The sequence below is a fragment of the Hyperolius riggenbachi genome, chromosome 4, assembly GCF_040937935.1.
Source record: "Hyperolius riggenbachi isolate aHypRig1 chromosome 4, aHypRig1.pri, whole genome shotgun sequence".
In the NCBI taxonomy this organism is placed as follows: Eukaryota; Metazoa; Chordata; class Amphibia; order Anura; family Hyperoliidae; genus Hyperolius; species Hyperolius riggenbachi.
Window position 1 is genome coordinate 169064595 of NC_090649.1, and position 12401 is coordinate 169076995.

Genomic DNA, 12401 nt, shown 5'->3' on the forward strand with positions numbered 1-12401 from the left:
ACCGTACCCTTTTTTTTTTACGACTGAATTTGCTTGTGGTGTTAAAGTCTGAATTAATGTTCTTGTGGATTTAGACCTGAATCATGGAGTTTCCTGTCGAAAAGTTCTGAAGTGTCAGAACAGTTTTTTCTTATTTGCACATCTTGCTAAATAAAAATCTATGTACTAATTAGATGAACACATAATATGTGTATATTGCTTGCTCACATAATTACTATGCACAAACACAAGATTAATTAGTACAACATGTAAAATAAAATAAAATATTGGCTTTACAGAAACTTTGTGCTTTATCTCAAAGTCCACTCAAACATAAAATCAGTCTTCAATGCTCTTTGTTTGCTGGGTGATGACTATCCACAGCAAACATCCATTCTCTGTTTACCAGTTCAATCTGCTGAGAATTTGGTGAACCAATCTCTTCATCAATGCAAACATTTTGAAAAGTAGCTTAACCACTTAACGACCGCCTAACGCCGATAGGCGTCGGCGGGTCGTTAGTGGTATAGCATGGAAACGGCCGCTCGATCAAGCGGCCTTTCCATGCCAGTTCACAGAGTGTGTCTCCGTGAACAGCCGGAGAGCCGCCGATCGCGGCTCGCCGGCAAAATGTAAACAAGCGGGGAAGTAAATCCTGTTTACATCATACGGCACTGCTGCGCAGCAGTGCCATGACGTAGATCGGCGATACCCGGCCTCTGATTGGCCGGGGATCGCCGGCATATGATAGGCTGAAGCCTATCCTATCAGGCGCAGGACGGATATCCGTCCTGCGCCGCTCAGATTCTAAGGGAGAGGTAGGGAAAGCCAGGGAGGGCGGAAAGCGCTGCGGAGGGGGGCTTTGAAGAGCCCCCCCGTGGAAAGCGCGGGTAGCCGGCGGCGATCAGACCCCCCCAGCAGGACATCCCCCTAGTGAGGAAAAAAGGGCGGGGGAGTCTGATCGCCAAGGCTCACTGCTGATCGGTGCTGCGGGCTGGAGAGCCCACGCAGCACCGATCACTGAAAAAAGCCCTGGTCCTTAAGTGGTTAAAGTGCACAATGTATATTCAGGCTATAACATATAGTAGATACACATTTGCATTAAGTACACTGTGAAACAGCAAGGAAGAGGACTATGCTGTATAATTTATACAGTTTTATGTCAAACGTGATGTCCAATCAGATATTGATTCTGGGTGCATCCTTAAAGAGACACTGAAGCGAAAAAAAATATATGATATAATGAATTGGTTGTGTACTATGAATAATTACTAGAAGATTAGCAGCAAAGAAAATATTCTCATATTTTTATTTTCATTATTATTATTCTCTAATATGTGCAGATTACACAACACTCAGCATTCAAAATGATTCTTTCAGAGCAGTCTGTGAACTAATAACCTCTCCTCTGCCAGAGGAAAAGTAAATAGTTAACTAACAGTTGAGATAATAAAAGTTAGAAAACAGCCCTCTCCACAACTTTGAAAATCATAGAGATAATGGCTTTTTTGCATAGAGATAACAACTGGAGTTTCTTAACTCTTCCTGTACTGGAAACAATTAGACTGATGTATCTGATCTTAATGTTTTATTTCTTAGCTGTACTACACATACAAATCATAATATCATAGTTGTTTTTTTTTCGCTTCAGTGTCTCTAAGTATATTTCTATTGTTTCAATTTGATATGACATTGTTATTGACATGGATTAAACAAACACTGCTACTTATCAGAAAAAAATTAACTTTTAAATCTACATACTTTGAGATTTCAGATCTTTACATTTAAAGTGGACCTGAACTCAGAGCTTCCTCTCTGCTCTTAAAGCTAAGCAACAACATACTAACCTTTAAAGACAATTATTTTTTTGTTACAGCGGATACAAATCTTGCAATAAATCTTTAGTGTGTCTACTTCCTGCTTTCATGGAAGCAGACATATTGTCCTGTGTTTACCAATTAGCTGCTCTGCTGTGGCAGACAGCTGACATAGCTAAGAGATCAAATTACAACTTGTGATTAATCACAGATGAGGGCGAATTAGAGAAGGTAAACTCTCTAAATGCATACAATGTGCATTTCTCTATGCTTTTCTTCTGTCCTGTTCAAGAGTTCAGGTCCATTTTATGTGTTTTACATTTGAGTAATTACCTGCTGTATTGCTGATAAGGGGACAGTCCTTGTTTACTACATTTGGTACTCACCAATGCTTACTCCATCATCCCAGAAAAGATGTCCTTGGGCATTCTCATTTTCATCAAGGGCAATCAGAAGTTTCAGTGGATTCAAACGACTTTTAAAAATGGAAGCAGAATGAAAGTAATTAATTGTTGAAATGATTATTACAAATATTATGTTTTCAAGTATGGCATTGATCTGCAATTTCTAGCCCCTTAAGCTTCTGGATCTGGTCATTTGCATTTATTTAAATAAAGTGATTTAACTTTTTTTAATTTTTGACTATTTTTAAAACTACATATGATTTAAAAAAACAATTTTACTTTTACTATTTTACTCTTTTACTATATACCTTGGGGTTGGTGGACATATGGAGATGTCCTTTCCAGACTCCCCCATATGTCCCCTCAACATTGCCATTTCCACCACCACCTTGGCCCCAAAGTTGGGGAAAAAGCATCACATCCTTATTGCACAAGGGTGCTCTGCAAAAACTAATATAGCTCAAAGAGCAGGGCTCCAAATTCAGGGTCTCCAAATTCCCATAAATTCACATACAGACTTGAATGGAGGCAAAAAGTGTTATATGATAGACGGGAGGGGTGTACTTCTTAATTTATTGTTACATGTTTTAATTAATATAAAGTAATAAAAAAAAACTATTTTGATAAAAGGTATTCTTGTGTACCTTGTACTTGGAATGCACCGATGCTGCACATTTACTTAATAAATGAACAGGTGTGGGCTGTCATCTGAGCAGAGTTACTGGAGGCAATGTATTTGACAGGCATGAATGTGCAAAAAACAATATTCTTTATTCATTTAAATAGAGTACACCTATAAAACAGCACAATAGCTGGCTGTTTTAGTACCCTGCTGTTGCTCACCTGCTACATAGTTGCGGGGGGGAGGGGGGGGGGTTGCAATGGGAAGTCCCTTTGTTTATAGAGAGAGGGAGAGAGAGAGAGAGAGAGAGAGAGAGACCTCCAAAAGCGGTTTGTGCCATTTAAAGAGACTTTTGGAAGCATTTTATGCCATTTTCAGGTCACTTCACGTTTTCTATCCGAATCCGGCCGGATACTGAGGTCGGATATCCGATTTGGATTGGAAAATGTTTAACTCGGATATCCGACCCGGATCAGATATCTGGGTATCCGGATCCGAATTAGATCCAGATAGTGAAAAGTGGTATCCGAGTAGCACTGGTAGAAACGCCATAGGACAGATTGTGTTTGCCAAGGCAGTACAAGAGAAGTGTTCTAGCACAGAACAACACATGTTCAGCGAGTATTTTTCCCAGTTTTTTTAAGGTTAAGGTACAAAAAAAATGAGAATTACCTGTCTCTTGTATTGAGCGCAGGAGCCTGTTGTGGCAAAATATAACCACCACGAACATGAAGGTTAATAAAGTCAATGGGTGCGTCGAGTGTTTTCCATTGACCAGGTGAATCTACTTTGACTCCCTAAAGAAATACAACATATACAAATGTAATAATATTATTTTGTAAGTGAATCTAGCATTATTCCAATGCAACATTATTTCAGTCAGCTAGGAAATAAAAGTAGTAATTGTAGGAGACAATTATAATGTATAAAGCCACAATGAACAAAAGGTTAAGATAGTTAAAGGGTGCTTGAAGCATTTCCCATTGACAGGGTGAATCTACTTTGGCTCACTAAAGAAATACAACATAAAAAAACGTAATAATATTATTTTGTAAATGACTTTAGCATTATTTCAATGCAACTTTATTTCAGTCAGTAAGGAAATAAAAGTACTGGTTTTGAGAAACAATTATAATGTATAAAATCAGTTATTAAATATGTAAATTAAAGCGGAATATAACCCAGAATTTCGTCTTTGCTCTAAAAGATTATTTACAGCATATATTATACTAACACAATGTGTTTTTTTTTTAGTAAAACAGCATTCAAAGGGTTACATCACAGGGCTGACTCTTTCTTCTGCAGGGAAACACCGCATCCGAACTGCTTATAAGCTTATCTTGTGTACACATTCTTTACTTGATACATTTATGTAAACATTCTCTGGCTGTGCAGGACTTCAGCTGATGAGTGCTGAAGTGAAAAACAGATCAGAAATAACTGCTGCCAGCATATAAAAAGAATGACAACAGTTATAAATAAAATGCACCAGCAGCTTTCAAAGTAAATTAACTAAACTTTGGGAAGTTATAATATCTAAATGAATATGAATACTTGTGCACAAAAGCAAATACGATAATTGTATGGGTTATAAAAAGAAGGAAACCACATTTTTGTTGAAAAAAAAACCTCTTTAACTATATAATTGTTCAGTGTAGAAATGTTTTTTTTCAGAAGTTATTTAGGTAGGACCTGAAGACATTAGCAGTGAGATCTCTCCAACATTGATGCTGGATGGTCATTGACCATTAAAATAGTGGTGTTGTGGATAGCACTCTTGCCATGCATCACTGGTGTTACAGGTCTGAATCTTGGCCAGTATTTTTTTTTTACATAGGGTTTGTATGCTCACTCAGTGTTTGTGTTGGTTTCTTTCAGACACTCTAGTATTTCCCCCACGTTTTAAAAACATACGGAGTTAGTTGGTTTTTTCAAGACTGGTCCTATACTCTGGTTGACACATTAGCCCAGAGTTGCCCAATTATGTCCTCTATGCCCACCAACAGCACATGTTCTGCTGGAAACCACACACATTCACAATTGTGGTAATTAGGGTCTCAGCAGAGCTGATTTATCCTTGAGGATTTCTAAAAAGCATGCATTATTGCTGGACCTTATGGACAGGGTTGGGGACACTGCATTATGGTACTCATACATGGTACAATAAAAACATTCAATTTTCCTGGTTTTTTTTACTAAAATGATCAAATCAAATTAAAGTTGAAAAGAATATTTTTTTTCAATCAAGAAAAATGAACAGAAATGTTGAAAAAAAATATTTTTATTCGATCTAAAAGAATAATCAAACTAAATTATCTAATTAAAAAAATGTACCATGTATGGGAACCTTTAGAGTATAACTACGCTAGAGATTTGTCTGTGAGTGCCTGTGTGGAACAGTTAGAAACTATGTTTTTCTTTAAAAGTCTTCTATCACAAAAAAAATGTAAAATACATACATATAAGGTGTATATCTGTCCCTGACTAAAATGTACAATAAATTACTTGTTTTCCTATGCCCCTGTCCCTTACTGTAGTAAGGATCTGTTAGACTTGTCCACACAGGCGGAAACGCAGCAAAGCAGGTGGCTTCAGTGCTCAGCTGCTGGTGTCACACTATGGACTTTACATGAACTGTTCACCAGCAGAGGTCTCATCTCATCTTTGGAACTCTGTGAACCGTCACCAGACCATTGTGCAGTATTTAAGGCTGCCTCTAGCAGAAGAACATTGCTAGATCATTTTGTGCTGTAGGCCTTGTGCTCTGGTCACCCATCTTTGCTCCTAGCTCCTTGCCTCCTGTATTTTGTATTGATCTCCCGGTATTGACCTCTTGCTTTGTCTGACTACTCTCTTGCCCACTGTCTGCATACTTCTGATATTCTGATCATTGATCCTGGCCTGTAAGACAAGTCTCCTGTGTGCTGATTCTGCTGATACGTGTCTGTATATATTGTATTATTATTGCTATTGTATATTATGTGATCCAGGTTCCTGTGTGCTGCTATTGTATATATTATTTGATCCAGGTTCCTATGTGCAGCTACAGTATATATTGTGTGATCCGTGTTCCTGAGTGCTGCTATTGTACATATTGTGTGTCCCGTGTCTTTGCATATTTATTGTAAATATTAGTTAGTTAGCTAGTCAGGGTTATATCGGGGCACTGTGGTCATATTGTACGATTGCATGCATATTGTTTGTATGTGTATACATGTTAATTTGCACTGTAAATAAACACGTTCATTCATCTTTAAATCCAATCTGTGCAGAGCTCAGTATTTCCATACAAGTGATCTCTTATTCCTGTTTTGCCTTGATAAGCATCTGCATGCACAGATCCTTACAGGTACAGTGTGCAGGCGCATAAGGGTAATTCAGGGTTTCAGTAATCACCTGCCCCCAAATTACTTCTCCTTCCAAGTTGCTATGATTAGGAGGGGGAATTTGAGCAGCAGCAGGGTGAGCTGTCATTCGGCTGTTGCACTATACATACGTGAAAGGCATTGGTGAGTAGGTACTAGGATGGGAGTGGCAGTTGCTGGCTGCGTATCTTTCTACTGGTTTATGCAGTACAAAGCTAGTGGAAAACCACAAAAAAAAATGTTTTGCTCAAACGTTGCCTAATATGTACTGTTAGAATATGGTAGATCAAATAAATGATCCCATTCAGGTTGAGGTTTACCTGATCTACTTTATTTGATTTTTGTTATTATTATTATTATTAATAATATTATTTTTTATTTTCTTTTTTACTTTTATCATTCTATTGAGTAGTAGATAGGGTATAACTTATTCTCAGCCAGGTCAATTGATGATAAAACACAGCCAAAATGAAAATATGAGAGAAAAAGACAACAAAAGTATTACAAAGTGAATACTTTCCTACAATGTCAAATAGCAAAAATTCATAGTGATAGCAATCTTAGAGTGCTGATTTAGACAACTGCAAATGCCTTTGAGACAGATTTATTTAAAAAAAAAAAGTAAACTTAACTCATGAACCATTTACTCCACATCCCACTTACCGTATGGTAATTGTACCAGACTGTATTTGGAAAATAGGCATCTACTGTTCTTTTACCCTAGGACAGAAGAAAGATGTCTAAATTATATTTTCACAGTAGCTTGTAACTCTTACATGCATTAGTCACAAGGTATGTCAGGCAAAACATTAATTCTTATAATGTCTCTTGCTAGCATTTGACAAATAAAAACATGTTTTGCAACTTGTGCTGAATCCTCCCCAATTTAGCTTCACATTAAAACTTGTAGGAATAACACAAACGTTCAAACTAACTGCATTTTGCTATTTTCAAAATATGAAGCAGCAAAGTTAAGTAAAATACTTTAAAAATTGGAATAGGATCAATCCAGATTGGCAGGCGGCAGCAATTGCATGTGATTGGTCCAATCCAATCTGTTTGCAACAAAATTATCATCTCTGTGATTATTTCTACTTCTACTCATTTAACTGGCTGTGATTACCTCTACAGTGATGCAGTAATGTGTACAAGAATGAAAACTCTAGAAAGTAAACTGACCAGAAGCACTATATATCAGTTATAAGGAAAAAAACATGTATTAAACATTATATTATTTTGAATGAGCTTAATGTCAATGGACCTAGTGCAGTAACATGTGGCTCCCTGCACATGGCAATTTTACTGTTACTAGTACTGGGGTAGCATTGATCCAATCCCATCTAGTACAGAGGTAGCACTGGTAATAAAGGCACCTGTGCTACTGTGGTAATGCACACCTTGCTGTGGTGATGTGTGAAGTATGCTGAACTGTCACTCAGAATGAACACTAATAGCTATTTGAAATCACAAGTTAAATATACATTATGTAGCACTATGAGGAGGTGCTGACAAGTATTGAGCCTTACCCAGAAGAAATTGAGCTAGAAAGCTGTACAATGCAGAGTGTACTAGCCTATTTGTCTATATTTAATTATGCAAAAACAACTACCTATGAAGGATTTTAATTTATCTTTTTTTATCCAAAGTGAACATGGCAGCACCTCCAAAGAAGTTTAATGTGGAAGAGCATATGGCCATAATCAAGTTCCTGTTTCCACAAGGGAAAGGTGCAAAGCAGATCCATGATGAAATGTCACAAACGTTTGGTAAAAGTGGCCCTTCATATTCAACAGTTAAACATTGGGTTGTCAATTTTAAAAACTGTCCATTTCAGTGTTGAAAGTGAGAAGGCTTGTCTCTGTCTTTGTGCCTGCAAATGTGAAAGCCATCCACAACATGATCTTGGAGGACCACCAAATATCAGCCCAATTTACTGCTACATATCTGGAAATATCATGTGAGAGGGTTGGTGTCATTATCCACAATGAGTTGAAAATGAGAAGGCTGGTGGCAAAGTGGATCCCAAAACTTTTCACAACCATGCCAAAAAGGAGCCATGTAAAGACATTGGTGGTAAGAAATGAGTCAGGTTTCCTAGACAAAAGTAACTGTTGATGAGACATGGAGCTACTGTTATGATCCTGAGACAAAGTGCCAGTCTAGGGAATGGAGGCACAGTGGTTTCCCCAGGCCAAATAATTCCCTTGTGCAAAAGTCAGTGCAGAAACAAATTGCAGTTACTTTCTGGGATACAAAGGGAGTTCTAATCGCGGACTACCTCCCAAAGGGTTTAACCCTCCTGGCGAAATGGCAAAAATCCTTTTTTTTTTATTTATTTTTTTGTTTCGTGTAAAGCTACCAGAGTGGTAGCTACATGAAACACCACTAGAGGGTGCATGTGTCCCTCTAGTGCGATCGTCGCCGGCATCAATAGCAAACAGGGGAACGCGTATATAACGCGCTCCCCTGTTTGGCTTCTCCTGTCGCCATGGCGACGATCGGAATGACGTCATGGACGTCAGCCGACGTCCTGACGTCAGACACCTCCGATCCAGCACATAGCGCTGCCCGGAACTCATTGGTCCGGGCAGCGCAGGGCTCTGGCGGGGGGGGGGGCCCTCTTGCACCGCTGCGTACGGGCGATCGCCGCAGAGCGGCGGCGATCAAGCTGTACGCGCGGCTAGCAAAGTGCTAGCTGCGCATACAGCATTTTAAATGGAGCAAATCGCTCCACCAGGGGCTGAGATATCTTCCTGCGCGGCATAGCCCGAGCTCAGCTCGGGCTTACCGCCAGGAAGGTTAACCATTAATGCAACATATTACTGTTCTGTATTGGCAAAGCTGAGGAAAAACATCAAGGAAACACATAGAGGAAACTCTCCAAAAGTGTCATGCTTTTGCATGACAATGCCTCATCACACACTGCAAGTGACAGTATTGCAAAAATGACCTCCTTGTGCATTCACATGATGCCCCATTCACTCTAGTTTCTGGTTCCCCAATCGAGAAAAAAAAACACTAAAGGTGCAACAATTTGGGAATGTTTTAGATGCAACTAAATGATCTGTGTGCATTTTCAAAATCTTGCAGACAACATCCTAATTAGTATTACAGCAGTAACATGTACAAAAATGAAAACACTAGAAAGTAAACTGACCAGAAGCACTATATATCAGTTATAAGAAAAAAAAAAACAGTTCATTATTGAACAATATATTATTTTGAATACGCTTAAAGAGACACTGAAGCAAAAAAAATATATGATATAATGAATTAGTTGTGTAGTACAGCTAAGAAATAAAGCATTAGGAACAGAGACATAAGTATAATACTTCCAGTACAGGAAGAGTTAAGACACTCCAGTTGCTATGTATGCAAATAGCCATTGAGCTCTGCTACTTTGAAAGTCGTGGAGAGCACTGACTTCTGATTAGGTTATCTCAACTGTACTGTGTTTTTCTTTTGCAGTAAACAGTTCAGGATAGGTCAAAAGTAGAGATGGCTTGGACCTCCGATTTTCGGTTTGTGAACCTCGAATGCGAACTTCCGCAAAAGTTCGGTTCGTGCGAACTTTCGCAAACCGCAATAGACTTCAATGGGAAGGCGAACTTTGAAACCTAGAAACATTTATGCTGGCCACAAAAGTGATAGAAAAGAGGTTTCAAGGGGTCTAATACCTGGAGGAGGGCATTGCGTAGTGGGATACACGCCAAAAGTCCCTTGGAAATATCTGGATTTGACGCAAAGCAGCGTTTTAAGTTCAGAAATCACATTGCATGCTAAATTGGAGGCCTAACGTGCTTTAAAACATCTTGCATGTGTATACATCAATCAGGGAGTGTAATTAGAGTACTACTTCACACTGACACACCAAACTCCCTGTGTAACACATAGCAAACAACTGTTTGTGTAGTGACGGCCATGCTGGACTGGTGCGCAGCATGGTGAGAGTGCAGGCAATGGCGGTTTTCAAGCCCATATGGTCGGGCTGAGGTAGCTGAATGACAGAACAACAGTGACTGAGTATCCAGCTGATCGAATTTGGTCTTTCTACAATGAAGCAATGACCTTATTATCTATCTTTTTGGGTCAGGTGTGCCCCCCAACCCCAACACACTCATTAATCCGGTTATTGCTTCATTGTGATACGCAAGCCCCTTCACCGCGGCTAGGTAATGATCACGAAGGGGAATTGACACATGTACATGCCTTTTGTTTTGTTGTTGCAGGTGCAGTGCAGCCAGAAAAATTAGGCAGGAATCCACCTGGAGTCCTGGACCCTGTTGGTAGTGGCGGAGCAGGCAGTCACACAGCGTGCAGGCAGATATGCTGTGTGTGCGGACTTCCTTTGGGAAGGCCTGACCGTGCTTTGCAGACCAGGCATCCGTGGTCAGATGGACCCTTGACTCAACGCTGTGTGCCAGACACAACTTGCCTTTCAACATCACGGTACAGTTTGGGTATCGCCTTTTTTGAGAAATAATTGCGTGATGGTATTTTACACTGCGGTGTGTGGCTTTGCTTTTGTGTGCTGCTTTTCCTCAGGTGGTCATCACATTGCAGTTTGTGCTTTGTAATCATGTGCCTTTGTAAGGTAGTTGTCCCTGAACCCTGGGATGATGGCACTTTGGTGATGGCTGCTGATGGAGTGTTAAGTGGGGTGCCAGAATCAGAGCAGGAAGAGAAAGATATGTCACGCTTCCGTGTGGAAGCTGAGGAAGATGAGGTGGTTTGTGTTAAATAGTCAACTACGTCCTGACAATATTGGGGTTGATGGCACGTGCCTTCTTCTGAACACTGTATTTTGGTCGACAAGGATCACACAAAATCACGACAGCGCGACCTCGAACAGACCTGCCTCGTGGCCTGCCTCTGGCTCTGCCTCTTGTTTTTTCCATATTGGGGGGATGAAGTGAAAGGTATGCACTGACTTGACTAATACAATGTGCGGTTACACAGGTGCAGTGAAAAGGTTGCAGTGACTGCTGGTACAACAATGTGCGGCTACACAGGTGCAGTGAAAAGGTGACTGCTGGTACAACAATGTGTGGTTACACAGGTGCAGTGAAAAGGTGACTGCTGGTACAACAATGTGTGGTTACACAGGTGCAGTGAACAGGTATGCAGTGACTGGTATATAAAACTGGTATCAATACAAAGTGCAGCTGCCTGTCACACACACAGGTACCCTGAACAGGTAAGCAGTGACTGGTATATAATATAACACTGTGTGCTGTCATGCAGGTGCACTGAACAGGTATGCAGCGACTGGTATCAATACAATGTGCAGCTGTCACACACACAGGTACCGTGAACAGGTATGCAGTGACTAGTATTACAAATGTGCTGCTGTCACAGGTAACGTGAACAGGTATGCAGTGACTGGTATATAATTTAACACTGCGTGCGGTCACGTAGGTGCACTGAACAGGTATGCAGTAACTGGTATCAATACAATGTGCAGCTGCCTGTCACACACACAGGTACCCTGAACAGGTATGCAGTGACTGGTATACAATATAACACTGTGTGCTGTCACACAGGTGCACTGAACAGGTATGCATTGACTGGTATCAATACATTGTGCAGCTGCCTGTCACACACACAGGTACCATGAACAGGTATGCAGTGACTGGTATCACAAATATGCAGCTGTCCCACACAGGTGCAGTGAAAAGGTAATCACTGAATGTGCTGAGCCTTGCACAGTATAGCAATTAGCAAGGGCCAGCTGCAACTGACAGCAGGGTTGTATATGCAAGTGTCAGTGGGCCACACAAAAATAAAAAACCACATCAAAAAACAAACACAAAAAACTAACAAGCCTAACAAAAGCCTAACTAAGCTTTCCCTATGTCTCTGCAGCAACCTCTCCCTTCTCTAATTACAGCAGCCACACCGAGTGAGGGAAATGGCTGACGCAGCTGCCTTATATAAGGGGGGGGGGGCTCCAGGAGGGAGTCTAGCCTGATTGGCTACCATGTGTCTGCTGACTGTGATGTAGAGGGTCAAACTTGAGCCTAATGATGTAGTATAGGGGGTGGGTCGAATTTGCACATAGTTCGCGGTTCACCGCAAACGCGAACCAGCAATACTTGTGTGTTCGTGTTTGCATGCGAACCGTTCAGGCTATCTCTATCCATGGCAGCCGTGTACTGGGGACAGCCGTGTGACACGGCTGTCCCTCTGGGGCAGAAGAGAGCGATCGGCTGTC

The 12401-nt window shown here is 40.5% G+C and overlaps 1 protein-coding gene across 1 annotated transcript in view; it reads right to left on the reverse strand.

The window, feature by feature from the left end:
- Positions 1-12401, reverse strand: part of SI (sucrase-isomaltase) — a 328081-nt gene that overhangs the window by 14943 nt on the left and 300737 nt on the right. Inside the window, exons 44-46 of the mRNA XM_068280942.1 lie at positions 6851-6907; positions 3495-3619; positions 2183-2271 (exon numbers count right to left, since the gene is read on the reverse strand). Of these exons, the coding sequence (XP_068137043.1) occupies positions 2183-2271; positions 3495-3619; positions 6851-6907 (271 nt within the window). The remainder of the gene's footprint in view (positions 1-2182; positions 2272-3494; positions 3620-6850; positions 6908-12401) is intronic.